The following is a 16,922-nucleotide window of genomic DNA, read 5'->3' on the forward strand; positions in this document are numbered from 1 at the left end:
CACGCCCCCTTGCCCAGAACGTGGCACGGCACCCAGCTCACCGTCACCTAGCGCTAAATGCTTGTCCTGCTCGATCTGGAGGACTCCTGACTGCTGTGGCCTTGGGCCACTGCCCGTCAGCTGTTAAAACCTTGCCAAACTAGCTTCTTTGAATGTTTATAATACATTTTTAAACAGTTAATGTCACAGATAAATGCTCATTATTACACACAACCAGGCGAAACTATGTGCGCCAGGAGTGTAACAGTTTGGGAGGGAGACGCAAAGGGAGGACACTGAGATGACGACGGTGAAGAAAAACCCCCGCCACGGCGCAGACGTCAGACACGCAACACGCATCTGCAGACTCATCAGACACCGGCCAGCTTCACACAACCCCTTCTCTTCAGCTCAAAGTCAGCCCTCCTGGAAAGCCTATTAAAACGTGGGAGTAACGTTATGATTGTGATGGCCTGCTGCTGCTGCTAAGTCGCGTCAGTCGTGTCCGACTCTGTGCGACCCCAGAGACGGCAGCCCATCAGGCTCCCCCGTCCCTGGGACTCTCCAGGCAAGAACACTGGAGTGGGTTGCCATTGAAGCCACTTATTTCACATATCTTTTTTTTTTTAATCACTCACAAACTCCAGTACCTAGACTATGAATCATGAGAGCCACCAAAACATGTTTCAACACAGTGGTTGGCTCATTTCATTCATTCATTCAAAAAATACTTAAGAAGCACCATTACATGCCAAGCTTGGGAGAGACGACAACCAGAATACAGTCTGTCCTCTTGAGCATCAGTCTCTGCGTCAAGACCCCCTTGGAGACAGGCCATGGGAGCTGAACACCACCCAACTCCAGAGGGCACCATTCACTCTGCACTGCAGCCCCGGCTGCATTTGCTCTTCAAATAAAAGGCCCCGGGGAGGAAAAAGGGGGGGTGGGGGGGGAGTCAAACAGATATGAATTTAAAGATTTAAGATGAGTTATTGGTGGTGACAGGAAAGCTTCACTCGCCAGCACCTTTCAATGCCCAGCGAACATTCACTGAGCACCCACTGCACAGCTTGGTGCTGTGCCGCCTTCTCGTCACGTGTTATCTCCATTTAACCCTCTTGGTGAGGGTGAGATAAATCTGTTCCCATTTTACTTGGGAAAAAGGAAATTCAGTCTTAGGAAGGTTGAAGAGACCACTGCAGTCAAAAGTACCGGGAAGGAGCTCCGGACCTGCAACCTTCAGCGTGAGGATGTTCAGCCCCAGCGTCTCCTGCATGATCGCGCCATCGACTGCACCACAGAATCCACCCTCCCACACGGAGGACAGTCTATCACGTCTACCACCACATCTCTAAGTGCCAATAACCATCTAAATTCCCTTCCTATTTATGTCTATTTTTTTATATTTTCAAACACAAAGCAAAGCAAAGGTTAAATATAATGAATCCCTGGGTGCCCTTCTCCCGGGTTCGACAATCAGCAACATTTACCGATTGCGTTCCATTTGCCTGTACTCCTCACTTTAGGGAATGCATTTTAAAGCAAATCTCGGCATAGTATCATTTCACCCTTAAAATGGCACAAGAACTTTTATTAACTCCAACTACAATGCCATAACTACACTTACTAAAAATTCTTTAATTTCACCTTCTGTATGGATCGGCTTGCATTCCTCTATGAGCATTCTGCCTCATCTGTTTGAGTATTTGAAATAACTGATATAGGAAAAGCAGGATGAATGTGTGATTTCACCACCCCTCCACTTTTAAAACCACTTTTAGAAGGCTGAGTTAGTGCTCCAGCAAACTCTAAAAACAACCAGCAGGCTTTTTTTCTGGAGGTACCATTATTAGGTAACAGATTTTTAACCAGCTGTCGTCATTAATCTTTCCAGTGCTCAAGTTGTTCACGGCCAGTGGGAGACACCTCGAGCCGGCTCTCAGGCTGACACCCACCCCGGGCCCTGACAGCTGCCCTGCTCTCTGCTGAAACAAGATGTCCCAGACCCATCTGTACTCATGGGGCCCCCAACCCAGACTGGTCCTTCTCAAAGACATACTTTTTCCTTCTGCTGGGAAATTAATTTTGATTTGGATCTTTTCCTCTCTAAATAAAATTAAGTAGACAATTATTTTTAATACAAAGATATAGAACGGAAGAAATCTCAGCCTTTGTACTTCCTACTAGGAACGTTCAGGTTGCATTAAGACTTTAAACACAGCAGGCTTAGGGATTAGGTGATAAAAAGGTCAGCATGCATTCAGCCAGGTTAACCTCATTTCCTTTAACTGTGCTATACTTGATCTAGTTCAAGTTCACCAATTAATTTTAGGGTGGATTTCACCAAAGTTGTATGCAATTTGAGTTTAGGCTTAAATACTAAAGGTTATCAGAACACCCAAAATCATCCTCCATTCAGTGAAAAGATGTTCCCAGTGATGCAATCACTTTATCAGAGTCTTCCAATTAGAGACAGCCTCTCAGGAGGAGCCTGTAATCCAAGCCTACAATATCCCAGAGGAGACTTGCAAATGCAACCCAATGTGGCTTGATTTAACCCAAGTATTCCTTGTGTTTTTATGAAAAAACTTAACAGCTGCTGAGTTGGACTGTTTAACATGCTAACAAAATTAAGAACCTGAAAAAACAAAAAATACAGTTAAAGAACTGGAGAACATTCTGAAACTGTTCTAAAATACAACAGTCTCGTGGGCTGTGTGAAACCATCTCCAAGGCTACAGCCTACTCGGGAAAGGACATTTGCCAGCTGCTTATCAAATGTTCCACCAAAACAACCACTCAAACAGAATGTATTAGACTAAAAAAGACAGCTATTTCTGATGGCAGATACCAAAATCCTTCTTGCTGACAGAAACTTGCTGTCCTTAGAAAGCAGCAGATGACGGATGCAGACTCGACCAAACCTTTCCACATGGAGCTGGCTCGCTCCATGATGAGTGTTATTCACTTTAAGTGCAAAACTGAACACAGAAATGCAAAAAACTAGGCTTGAAAATAAATGGACCAGCTCCAGGGAAGAAGTTAGTGGTCTCAGCGACACACAACTTGATTGTTTTCTACTTCTGGCAGGCACAACATACCAGGGTGCTCTGTTGGGCTTTTTTTTTTCCCCAGAAGACTTACTTCCTAATATTTAGAGGAAAACTAAACAAGATCTTCCCACTTCCTGGACTTGTGTGGACAGCTATGCCAGTAACAAGCGTTATTCCTGGCATCAGGGGCCTCACAATTCCTGGGGACTCAGGATGGAGACAGAGAGGGGTGAGGAGCAGAAGGCAAGATGGGACCCAAACAGACCACAATGTTACCTGTCTCTGACCCTCATCTCCTAAAAGCAAGGGGCCTGTCACACCTGGACCCACCCTACTCCTACGGAATCAGAACCTCACTGCAGGTGAACCAGGAAAACAGAGAAGCCCTCATTTCATACTATCAGAACCAGTCAGCTCAGCTGCTGGTTAACTGAGCAGTTCGGTTCAAGTGGTGACTCACGAAACACTTAGAATTTTATAGATCTTATCCATGTTTTTCATTTAAGGCAAAGGTCTTTTCTTAGAGATAAGGTCCACTAGCTCAAGTTTCAAAAATTCCTCATCCAGACCACAACCTCTCTGTGGGGAACTTAAAAAAAGACACTGGACAAGCAAGATGAGAGCAGAATCCTTCTGGAATCTTCAATTTCCCCCATCAAGTCCATACCTAATTCACTAGCTTTTTTTCCTCTAGTGAATCACCTGTTAGCCCTCAGCTTACAGTTTTTTTTTTAAGATTTTTCTGATGTGGACCATTTAAAGCCTTTATTGACTTCATTACAACAGGGTTTCTATTTAATGCTTTTGCTTTTTGGCCATGGAGGCATGTGGGAGTTTAGCTCGTTGACTAGGGATTGAACCCTCATGCCCTGTACTGGAAGGCAAAGTCTCAGCCCTTGGACAGCCAGGGAGTCCCAGCTTACAGTTCTCACACACGGTTCATCAGTCGCCATAGTATTTAATGAAATCATGTGATTATGATAACAAATAAAATCAGTGAACAGGTCTAAGAGCCAACACACTTGACTCTGGGTAATTACTCAGTGTCGGAGCTGAAATGCCCAGGGGATCTGACCATGATGGGGGGAGGCATCAATCATTGTACCTGATGAAGGGCCTGGAGAGCGCCAATTACTGGGACACTTTAGTTAAGTGGAGGGAGGTCAACTAATAGCTTCTACTGTAATTTTAAAGCCCAGATCCCTCCTCCCCTTCCCAAAAGAAAGCAGTCTATGGAAGACAGAACTTCTAAACTTGGCTTTTCTTATTAGTAGTTCCTTGCCAGCACAACCAACCAAAGCGTTCACTTGTTTAGCGAGAGCTTCGGGGTTTTCCCCTCTTCGTCTCCTCTTAACCACAACTTACAAGGAAAGTATGTATGAGAATTTTCTGGGATGGTCTTTACACAGGTGCAGGTGAGAAAACGCCTCTCCAGGAAGATCTGGGTGTGTATTAAGACTATATCTTTAGAAGATTTTGCTTTTACATGTAAAATATATCATGACATGAACTTTCCAACACCTGACTCAAACATTCAGTTCACTAGATAACATTTACTCTCACATGACTGAAATTATTCATCTCTGTTCAGTATGAGAAAATGCTATTCTAATAACGAGGTTTGTTTTTTTTTTCTAGTCTGTGGGTAGAGAAAGGGATTAGTCAAAGGAGAATCAGTTACTCTAAGTTATTCTACTTAAATTTCATACACACACAAAACTGCAATTATAACTGATGCAGGGAATAAAATTTCTAACAAAAAGAATCACCAGATAATAATTTTTTGAAAATAAGTCATTCTTAAGTGTTGATATTTTAATAGATTTATGTTCAAAGATGTTAACTGTAATATAAATTATGAAAGCAAAAAAAAACCAAAACCAGTACCTAAGGGACTAGTCACATAATTGTAGCATCAGTTCAGTCGCTCAGTCATGTCAGACTCTTTATGACCCCACAGACTGCTGCACGCCAGGCCTCCCTGACCATCACCAACTCCCGGAGTTTACTCAAACTCATGTCCATTGAGTCGCTGATGCCATCCAATCATCCCATCCTCTGTCATCCCCTTCTCCTACCACCTTCAATCTTTCCCAGCATCAGGTCTTTTCAAATGCATCAATTCTTCCCATCCATCAGGTGGCCAAAGTATTGGAATTTCAGCTTTAGCATCAGTCCTTCCCGGAGAAGGCAATGGCACCCCACTCCAGTACTTTTGCCTAGAAAATCCCACGGACAGAGGAGCCTGGTAGGCTGCACTCCATGAGGTCGATAGAGTCGGACACGACTGAGCGACTTCACTTTCACTTTTCACTTTCATGTACTGGAGAAGGAAATGGCAACCCACTCCAGTGTTCTTGCCTGGAGAATCCCAGGGACGGGGAAGCCTGGTGGGCTGCCGTCTATGGGGTCGCACAGAGTCGGACATCAGTCCTTCCAATGAATATTCAGGACTGATTTACTTTAGGATGGACTAGTTGGATCTCCTTGCTGTCCAAGTTGCAGCATACCCACATGATTAAAATATAAGTCACTAAAAATCATGTCATTGAAGAATCTTCTGACAAAAAATAAGAAAGTGTTCAGGGCACAACTTCACAGATAAAAAACAAGACAAAAATACATGCAAAATTATCCCAGTGGCAGAAAACATAAAGAAAACATATAAAATGTTTAACAGTGTTTATCTCTGAGTGGTGGTATCACACGTGACTATGTATTTCTTCTTCATAGTTCTGTATTTTTTAGTTTTTCTATAATATGAATGTTAAAAATGCAATTTTTAAAGGTTTAATCAATTGGGATCAGAAATTTCATACACTATATAGACTTCCTTGCCTTCTCAAACAGAGAGATGAAAACAGGACAGCCTCTGATGGGACAGAATTGTCAGTATCAAGTAACCATAGAGCCCTCTGTGATAAAAACATACTCCTGGGCCACGGAAGCAGATGGCTACATTTATGACCTTAAATAAGCAGTTGCCGAAGTATGCCCCAGGGAACCTAGCCCCACCAGACTGATTAAGCGTGGGAAATATTGCAATACATACTATTAATAGCTGGAAGAGAAAAACCAAACAAAGCAAAGCAAAAATAAAACCCCTCTTATTTAACCAGGTTCCCCAAATTTCTTCACCATGGAACCCTTTTAATGTAATCACCATCAAAAGCCATGGAATCAAATAGCCCCAACCACTTCATTAACAACTGTTGAAGCTTTATTTACTGGGCATTTATTAAACTGTCATGCACTGTGTTCCACAGTTTACAAACACCGTCTTATTTAATCCTCCAAATGTCTCTTAAGGATGCTATCTTAATTCTCCCATTTTAAAGATGGGGAAGCCAATACTTAGGAAGGTTCATCTGTGTCCAAAGTCTCCTAGCAACCCAAATCCTGTCTTAACCACTATGCTTAACAGCTGATCTTCCATTTTTTGAGCAGCTTCATTTATTTCTTGATGGTGTATAATCGGGTCTACTAGTTATCTCCTACACCCTGTAAAAAATCTGCCACTGACAAGCCGAGAAGACCAAGCGTGTCGTTATCTGAGTTGTGTGCAAAGCAAGATTCAGCAGACTGGGCACTGGGTTCAGCGTTCCCCGCTAAGAGATTCTGGCTGACTGAAAAAAATTTTTTTCTTCCAAATTCTTTCAGCCTTCTGACTGATCCCTCTGCTTTCTGGTCTTACCCCCTCAAATCCATCCTCCTCTGGCTGTCTGAATCATTTGTATGAATCACCAAGTGTGACCGCGCCACTCCCAGGCTTAAAACCCTCCCTGTGACTGGACGGTGAAGCCCGAGCCCTTTCAGCAAGCTTGGGACCGTCGGGTTTCTGCCGGCCTCTCTGACCCCGTCCCCTCATGCCCTGCCCTGGTCCCTCCAGCGAGGCCTCCAACAGTCCTGTGCACATGCTGTTTCTTTCCTCGTGTCTCTCTTTGTGGGGCTCGGAAACCCTTCTCCCTCCTTACCTGGCTAACTCACCCTTGCAATCACAGCTCCTGAGTCATCTCCAGGAAACACTCCAATCGGCAGGAGTCACCCCCAGCCCAGCAAAGGCTCTCCGGGTCTCCCTCCCACTAGGGCGTGCCCTCACCCCTCCTGCGTCACGTACATTGGGATCGGCTTACGTGTACCAGCGCGATCCTCAAAGATGAAAATTCTGTGGCTTAGCGGTTTCACATCCCCAAGGTGCTCCATGAAGGTTGAGTAAATGCATAAACTTCCTCGACATCAGCTGTGCTCGGGAAAGCCGCTTTCTGATGGCAAACGTTAATTAGCACTTATTCTGTCCCTCTGCCAATGCCGGCCCTGGGCTATGGTATGAAAATAACCTCAGGGCGCCATTAGCTAACCTTGGAGACAATAACCTACAGACCAGAGAGCTCCACCCATGGCTCTCTTTTCCCTCTTCCCTGTGAAGAAACTAGAATTTTCCTCCGTCTTTGTACCATTGGGTAGTTTGGTTTTCCTGAATGATGATGGGATGTAAAAACCCCCTGGAGCCGAAGAAGGAGATAAACCAGCTAAAACTCTTGCCCCAGCGTGTTCCGAGCCTCAGCAATCACACCCGTGAGCAGAGGCTGACGCACAGGTCGTTACAGACACCAGGCACTGCGGCCTGGCATGGTCCCCTGAGCAACAACCTGCCAAATGCTGTGATAAAAGCCGAATCTACGACCGAGCTGACTGGGCTCAAGAGCACCTCGATTCTGCACGTGTCCTGAGGTTCCTCTTGACCAGTCTGTACAGCACAGGCAGCGCAAAAGGATGCTGACTTGTCTGTAAAGTCGAGTCATCAGACCCGTTTCTCCTTGCGCCTCCATGGCACCTCTTTCCTTTTCCCAACCCGCCGATGATAAGCTCAATGGCCTTTTAAACTTTTATGTTCGCCTTGATTTCAACAAGTGCTTGGGAGAGGTTACTTAGCTCTCAAATTTGTATCCCTGAGCTCCAGAACCGCACAGTCAACTGCCCACTGCACGAGGCCACGTAACTGCCCTGCCTGTCCCCCTGCCGGGCTCCACGGCCCCAGGGACCGCCACCTCCCCCCCCACCCCCCCCCACCCCCCGCCTTGCTCTGGGCCCTCCTTTTACTCACTTTCGCTTAAAGCCCAGCTAGCTCCACTCACTCAGGAGCACTAACTGGGCACAGCCTATGTGCCAGGCCTGTGCTAGGGTGCCCGGGACACAAAGAATGGAACCCCAGGGCCAGGCAGGACACAGGGAAGCAAGTGACTTACAAAATGTGTGTCAAGTGCCACCAAAGAGACACAAAAGAGGCTAAGGGGCCGTGTGTCTGTGACTGAGCGGGAAGAGCGTTTGGAAGGCAAAGCTGATGGGCCCCTCAGTGGGCAGGGGAGGGGGGTACAGCTCCATGAGGGTGGGAAGTAGGAAGGGGCTAGGCCAGCTGGTCTGCATCTCCCCCCCCAGAACTCTGGCTCGAATCCTAAGCTCTTCTCGCCTGGTCTTCCGGAACCCCCCACGCCAACCCAGCCCACACTGCGGCCAGCACGGCCTTCCTGAGGCGCTCCTCCAATCACACCGCGGCCCCGCTCCAGAGTCACGGAAACTCAGTGCTACCAAGTGAGTTGCCACGCAGCTCCTGCCCGGGCTCTCGGCCTCGTCAGCTTTCTTTCTTGTCACTTCCCTTCACACGAGCAAACCTGACCTGGTAACTCACGAGTCATGAAACCTGCCCCGAGCTTTCCTGCTTGGTGCCCGGGCTCAGCCGCCTTCCTGAGCCCCCACTTCGGTCAATATACAATTGAGAGAAATAAATACCTAATTCAAGACAGTGGCTCCCTGGGGGGGTGGGGGTGGCGATCACGCTCGGGATGGAGCACAGGGTTTGCTCTGGCTCAGTCGCGTTTTCTTCCTAAGCTGCTGGCAGGTACACAGATGTTCCTTGTGTCATTCCACCCCCTTACAGGAATTACTGTATTTCATCATTTATTTTCTTAAAGCTTGCCCGCCTATCAAAGTCCATCTCTTGCAGTAGGAACCTAACCTAGCCAGAAAGCCCCTCTTCATCTGACATTCAATGTTATTTACAATTCATGTGTGGCCTTTCTCTTATTCTTCCTCTAAAGAAAATAAACAAACGACTGTGGTAAAATATACACAACACGGGCCTTTCCTGGCGGCTGGGTGGTGAAGAACCAGCCTGCCAATGCAGGGGATATGGGTTTGATGCCTGGGCTGGGAAGATCCCCTGGAAAAGAAAATGGCAACCCACTCCACTATTCTTACCCGGGAAATCCCATGGACAGAGGAGCCCGGTGGGCTACACCCCACGGGCTCACAAAGAGTCAGACACGACTTTCCGACTAAAACAGCGCACACACGAGACTGGCCGCTGCCACCACTTTCCAGGGCGCACTCGCACGCCAACGGCGCGAGTCTGCTGTGCGGCCACACCGTCACCTGTCTCATCTCCCCAATCCGAAGCCCCCACCTCCCATTCTCTCTGGTGCTGTGGATGTCTGTGCACTGAACCTCCCCCCAAGTTATAATACAGCGATTATACGCTATTCGTGCTTCTACCCTTTGCACTGCCTCACAGGTGGGCGCTGCACAGACGTGGACCTGACACGGAATCGTCTAGAAATGGCAGCCAGGACGTTATGCCTTTTAGTTTTAGCAATAACAGCCGATAACAACAGTCTACTCAGTGTTCACTCTGTGCCAGGTACCATGATAAGTATTCTAACAACTTCTCTGATTTAGCCCACCTGCAACCCTATGGAGGCGCTTGCTGTTATTGTCCCCTTTATTTTCAATGAGGAAACTGCAACTGGAAAGACTGAATGCTTGCCAAAGGTCACATCGCTGGTAACAAAAGCCAGTTCTGTGCTGAGCCGCCCCCACTGAGCTTTTAATCAATACAGAGGAAGTAGACAGCAATTAAGTAAAATAAGGGATCGGATTTCACGTAAGCCAGCCTAAACAATTCTGAAAATCTCGTCAAAGAAAGGGAGCCACCCTCTACCAGCTTCACCTGCAATGCCACTTAGCCTCACAAGAACCCTAGAGGCAGGCACGGTCACTGTCCTCACTTTCCAGGGGACGCACTGAGCTGGAAAACAATAAAATAAGTCACCAAAGTCGCAGCTATAGTCTTTCCACGAAATCCAGATGCCTTCTTTGAAAAAGAGTCAGCCAATATTGGATTCCAGAAAATATTCTGGGACACAGTAATGTTTTACTCAAGAGTTAAAGTCATAGGTCCATGGAAGAGAAGATTTAAACATAAAAGTTGCAGCCTTTATATATATGCAGTAATGACTGGCTGACAGGAACAGAAACATACTCCTGTAGTAGCCACTCAAAAGGGTTTCACATCTCAGCCTCTAAAAACCAGTCCCACCAGCGTTCAGAGCTCGTTTGAGGAAGCAGTCCCTCGTCCGTACGCTTCAAAGAGCCCTTATGATTCATGCAGTAGCTTCGCAGCCCCACACAAACCACCCCAGAACACGCCTTAGGGAAACAGCTTCTTCCAGACCAGGCTCTTGAGTTTCCACAGAACTGTTTCTCAGATCCTCAGTTTTTGCATGTGGGCAGTTTCACCTGTCACAGGAGCAGAGTTCCTGAGTTTGAATTCTTAGTGAATCCTCAGCTAACACCAACTCGTCAGCATTTCCTCAGAAAGCACACTGGGAAGAATGACCCAAGAGGTCCGGTTTAGCTGCCTAATCCCCTGAGCGATGGTTCCTTTTAAGGGAGTGCCCTGCAAGTCCAATGGGGTTAATGTGGACAGACAGACAAAGGCGCATTCCACCGCCAAGTAAAAATAACTTGACATAAAAATAAAAACGTGTGCATAAGAAATATCAGCCCAGAGCAAAAGGAAAGAGCTGCCTATCAGTAGGGACACACTACATTTTAGAGAACTGCATGCAGACAAGAGGAACAGGAAAAGAGAAACCCACGGGCAGGGAAAATGAGAATGTCTGCTGCTCCAACACATTTGACTCTAGTTTCCAGCTGGACTACAGCTCAGAAGCCACAATTAAAACAATGTAAGTGAAGCACAATACACAGCTTATTTAAACCTAACAGTGAACGCCTTCAAAACCTAGCCACACTTTCCAGTCGCCACAAAATAGCCCCTCAGGCTTGAAGAAGCCTTACTCTACAATTTAAAACACTTCCTTCTGCCAATTAAAAAAAAAAAGGCCTCGGTTTAGGGTAAGAGATCTACTCCTGAAAGTCCTGTTCTATTTACTGTCTCATTCTAGTGCTACTGAGACAATCACTAACCACAGAAAGCTAAAAAAAAAAAATTTAGGCTAATAACAAATAAAAATCTACTCTAGATTCTTGAAATAAGACCCTATTATCTGGCTGGGATGACCTTATATGCATGATTGTCAATAACTGTTCCAAAAAGAGAACTACAAATTACTCATGCAATTACTCTTTACTGAACACTATTAATATGTACCATGTTAAGGACCTAACCCTGGAGTAGGAAATGGCAACCCGCTCCAGTATTCCTGCCTGGAAAATTCCATGAACAGAGGAGACTGGTGGGTTACAGTTCATGGGGTCCCAAAGAACTGGACATGACTAAGCACTCACACAAGCACCTAACACGCACTCTCTAATATAATCCCCAAGTCAACTCTGAGAAGTATTTTCATTGAACTTTCCTGGTGGTCCAGTGGTTAAGAATCTGTCTCATCAATGCAGGGGATACAAGTTCGATCCCTGGTCTCGAAAGATCCCACAGGCCACAGGGCAGCTGAGCCCCTGTGCCATAACTACTGAAGCCCGAGTGCCCTAAAGTCTGTGCCCCATGAGAGAAGCACGTGGGCAGCTTCTCTGCAACGAGAAGTCCAATCACTGCAAGTAGAATAGCCCCGCTCACCACAACTAGAGAAAACCCACATGCGTAAACCAAGACCCAGCGCGGCCAAAAATAAAACTAAGAAGTATATTTTCTTTCCCACATATCCTTCCCCAGCGGCGGCTCACAGAGGTGAGGTGACCTGCCTGCAGTCACACAGCTGGGCAGTGGCCAGGCCTGGCCCGGAATGTGTAATTCCAGAGCCCGAACGTTCTTTAACACCAGATCATAAACATGCCATCTGGTCAAAGCTATTTCACAAATATTTCCTTCTGTCTCACAGCCACCCCCAAATAAACCAACACGCAACATCAGCAGCTGAGTGAAACTGCCAGGGCCAGAATGCTGGTTGTTCACATCACAGCCCTTCCCTCAGAAACCCACCACACACGTCCAGGGCAACAGGACTTTCGAAGGGTCACCATGGCTGGGTGAGCTGCCTGGCTAAGGCAGTCTGGTTTTCACGTTCAATTTCCTTGTTTTAATACAAGCACTATACCCTGAAGAACAAACTTCTGCTGAGTAATTTAACTTAATCACGTGGCCTAATCAAGAGAGATTGGTCCTCAGTATCTGTATGAGGTACTCTGGCATGAAGATCACCTGTACTAAAAAAACAAAAACAAAAAAACCCCTGCTAGATTAATCTGCCTCTCCCTTTAAATAGTAACCTACGGTGTGTCTCAGATAGAGGAAACAGGTAAAGCTGTCCTAACAGCCTGAGTCAGCAGACTGACTTGACTCCACAATCTTCCCTCCACTAAAAGGCACTTTACTTCTATTAATGTTCTACTAATATAACTACAGTACTCTGTCCTGAAACTGGGGAGTCACATATAATAAAATTAACTTGTAGGCAGTGTTACACATTAGAAATACATACCTATCATTTTATTATTAAACTAGAAAGATGCCTACAGGCAGTCGACAAAAGGTCTCCCGGCAACTGACAAGCAGAGTTAACTAAGCAAAGATTTTCTTTCTTTGGAGACATGAAACTCTCATTCAGTCAAGAAAGATGGATTTTGTCACTTATTCTTCTCTTAAAAGGAAAGCGCCACATGGAGACCATAAATGGGGTGAATTGCATCTCAGAGCAATGTTATATGTGCCAAGTTACAAAGCCTGTGAATACAAGGGGTGGATTAATGGAAAGACTGATACCATCTTACTACAGTGGCCTCTCTGTAGCTCCGGACAATGATCTGTTGAGGGTTTTCCAGTGGTTTTGAATGTGCAACCTCCATACAAGCCCCCTTTTAAGGGGGCTGGCTCAGTGCTGAACAGTCAATCCCTTTGCAGAAAGCAAGCCAAAAGCCCCCACACAAGCTTCTGGGTGAGAAGCTTGGCCCTGTAGGCGTGGGAAGGCTCAGACTTCAGAGACAAAGGAGCAAAAGCAGGAGGTGGGCTGGGGAGAGCTGGCTGGGCCAGGGTCTACCAGCCTGGAGAGGACCCAGATTCACAGGCTGGACTTTCGGGGAAAGAGTTCAAAAGGGCTGGGGGAGAAGGACAGAAGAAAGCACACCAGGAGCGAAGTCAGTTACCCCTGAGAACAAACCCTGCTACAAGGGATGGAGGGAGATCTCCAGAAACAGTAGTGGGCACACCTTGCAGAGACGGGGCAGTCTGTCTACTATCAGAGGTGGGGGTGGGCTGTCAGCCCCTGACCTCCAGTTTATCTCCTAAAAAACAACTTCAGGGATCCTCCTTGGCCCCAGCTAGGAAGGACACTGTGGGGCAGAGCCACCATGCTAGAATTACCACATTCCCTTCTTCCACGGAGGGGGGCATGGCATCCTGCCAACCCACAAGACCAGAGGTGAGCCCCCGGGACAACACTGGTAAGACACCTTCCAAATGAAGTCAGACCCGGAACAGGCCCTCTGACCCTAAGGATCCCTCGGATAAACAGCCAAATCAGATCTTAACCTAGGTAAGTCCGCTGCCTCGTGTCTCCCAGCCTTGGAGACCCCTGCCCACCTCTAAGGCCCATCTCAGAACCACCTCTCAGATTTAGCTAGACACTGCCCCCAAATCCATCTTGGAACCCCCGGTCCTTTCCTAAGATTCCTATCTAGCTAATCCACTCAGCCCCTCAAAGCCTATCCTCAGATCCCAGTAATTATTTCCCTGTACCGTCAACCCTTCCCTCAACACCAACCCCTGCCCAGACCTAATCTTCCGCCCCCTCAGTCCCGTCTCAGGCATCCCCAATCCTCGATTACCGTCCCCTCGACCCATTCCAACCCAGTTTCGGTCCCTCAATTCCCTCCTCGCCTCCCCAAACTCGGCCACAGCCCTCCACGATCCCGAATACCCCTTCCAGGCTCCCTAATCCGCGTTCCACTCCGCCTCAGGACCCCTCCAGCCCCCGCAAGCTCTGTCCCACCCAAGAGCTTTTCCCAGCTCCGCCCCAGCCTCGGTCCCCTCATCCCCAACCCCACCTCAAGCCCCCCTCCCCAATTTCTCGTCCCAGTCTCCTCAACCCAACATGAAGCACCGCGACCGTCTCCGCCTCGGGCCACCTCCAGCCCGCCGCGGGCCCCCGGCCCCGCGCCCCCCTCGAGGCCCCGCCACCGCCGCTTTGAGCTGCCGCTCGGCTCACCTCCTCCATCTTCTGCACCATCTCTGTCAGCTGCCCCTCATCCTCCAACAGCTCGTTGAGCTGCACCAGCGACAACCCGGCGAACCGAGCTTCGCTCACACCGCCCGCCATCGTCCCGTCTCGGCCGCCGCCGCCGCCGCAGCTCTGGCAGCCAAGCTCCACGGACCGGAAGCGCCGCCCTCAAGGCCCGCCCCCAGCGGGGGGGCACGTGACGCCAGCCGTGGGCCCTGACGTCATCGCCTCGCGGGCGGGAGGACATGACGTCGCAGTGTGGGCTCTTGGCAGGAAGAGTGTTAGGGGCTGGGGTTGTCTCTGGGAAGAATGGGGGCTTCTAAGGGAAGGGACCTGGAGACAGGCTTGGGACGCAGTGGTCAGCGGTAATGATGTCACTGCAGCATGACATCAGGAGGGTGTCAGAAGAGCCTTTTCCTCCAGGAAAAGAAAGGCGTAGATGTGAAGAAAGTAGGCAGTGGGACGGAAGTTTGTGCAGCCTAAACCCAGCCTGACCGAGGGAACCCCAAAGAAGGGGATTTATGGGAAAACAACTCTAGATGCCTTTGGTTTTTCATAATTGTGGAACTGCCAAGTCATTCGACAAAATTGAGACCTACTATGTGGACTAGGAACTGGGTATATCAGTTCAGTTCAGTTGCTCAGTCGTGTCCAACTCTTTGCAACCCCATGAATTGCAGCACACCAGGCCTCCCTGTCCATCACCAACTCCCGGAGTTCACTCTAACTCATGTCCATCGAGTCGGTGATGCCATCCAGCCATCTCATCCTCTGTCATCCCCTTCTCCTCCTGCCCCCAATCCCTCCCAGCATCAGAGCCTTTTCCAATGAGTCAACTCTACGCATGAGGTGGCCAGAGTATTGGAGTTTCAGCTTTAGCATCAGTCCTTCCAATGAACACCCAGGACTGATCTCCTTTAGGATGGACTGGTTGTATCTCCTTGCAGTTCAAGGGACTCTCGTGAGTCTTCTCCAACACCACAGTTCAAAAGCATCAATTCTTTGGTGCTCAGCTTTCTTCACAGTCCAACTGTCACATCCATACATGACCCCTGGAAAAAACAATGCCTTGACTAGACGGACCTTTGTTGGCAAAGTAATGTCTCTGCTTTTGAATATGCTATCTAGGTTGGTCATAACTTTCCTTCCAAGGAGTAAGCATCTTTTAATTTCATGGCTGCAATCACCATCTGCAGTGATTTTGGAGCCCCCCAAAATAAAGTCTGACACTGTTGCCACTGCTTCCCCATCTATTTCCCATGAAGTGATGGGACCAGATGCCATGATCTTAGTTTTCTGAATGTTGAGCCTTAAGCCAACTTTTTCACTCTCCTCTTTCACTTTCATCAAGAGGCTTTTTAGTTCCTCTTCACTTTCTGCCATAAGGGTGGTGTCATCTGTATATCTGAGGTTATTGAGATTTCTTCTGGCAATCTTGATTCCAGCTTGTGCTTCCTCCAGCCCAGCGTTTCTCATGATGTACTCCGCACATAAGTTAAATAAGCACAGTGACAATATACAGCCTTGACATACTCCTTTCCCTATTTGGAACCAGTCTGTTGTTCCATGTCCAGTTCTAACTGTTGCTTCTGACCTACATATAGGTTTCTCAAGAGGCAGGTCAGGTGGTCTGGTATTCCCATCTCTTTCAGAATTTTCCACATTTTATTGTGATCCACACAGTCAAAGGCTTTGGCATAGTCAATAAAGCAGAAATAGATATTTTCCTGAAACTCTCTTGCTTTTTCCATGATCCAGCGGATGTTGGCAATTTGATCTCTGGTTCCTCTGCCTTTTCTAAAACCAGCTTAAACATCTGGACATTCACGATTCACGTATTGCTGAAGCCTGGCTCGGAGAATTTTGAGCATTATTTTACTAGCGTGTGAGATGAGTGCAATTGTAAGGTAGTTTGAGCATTCTTTGGCATTGCCTTTCTTTGAGATTGGAATGAAAACTGACCTTTTCCAGTCCTGTGGCTACTTCTGAGTTTTCCAAATTTGCTGGCATATTGAGTGCAGCACTTTCACAGCATCACCTTTCAGGATTTGAAATAGCTCAACGGGAATTCCATCACTTCCACTAGCTTTGTTCGTAATGATGCTTTTTAAGGCCCACTTGACTTCACATTCCAGAATGTCTGGCTCTAATTGGGTATATAGTTCTGAATAAAATAAAAAGGACCCCCGCTGACATGGAGCTAACAGACAGGGAGGCAAACAAAAAAATAAACGAAGTGATTACAAATTGGGAGCGTGCAAAGAAGGAAGTGAATGTTGAAATAAAGAGAGTAATGGGGATACCTTTAAAGAGAGCAATAAAAGGTGGTCCTCTCAGGGAAGATGACATCTGAGGAGATCTGAAGGGTGAGAAGGGCAGAATCACCCACCATTCCTATAGGAAGCGCAAGCCTGCAAGA

The 16,922-nt window shown here is 47.4% G+C and overlaps 1 protein-coding gene across 1 annotated transcript in view; it reads right to left on the reverse strand.

Annotated features, from left to right (window-relative positions):
- The window catches only part of VPS37B (VPS37B subunit of ESCRT-I), a 31,403-nt gene extending 16,720 nt beyond the window's left edge, over positions 1–14,683 (reverse strand). The window contains exon 1 of the mRNA XM_006047199.4: positions 14,492–14,683. Coding sequence (XP_006047261.4) covers positions 14,492–14,602 — 111 coding nt within the window. The 5' untranslated portion in view covers positions 14,603–14,683. The remainder of the gene's footprint in view (positions 1–14,491) is intronic.
- Between the last annotated feature and the right edge of the window lie 2,239 nt (positions 14,684–16,922).

This window comes from Bubalus bubalis, chromosome 17 (assembly GCF_019923935.1).
Source record: "Bubalus bubalis isolate 160015118507 breed Murrah chromosome 17, NDDB_SH_1, whole genome shotgun sequence".
NCBI lineage: Eukaryota > Metazoa > Chordata > Mammalia > Artiodactyla > Bovidae > Bubalus > Bubalus bubalis.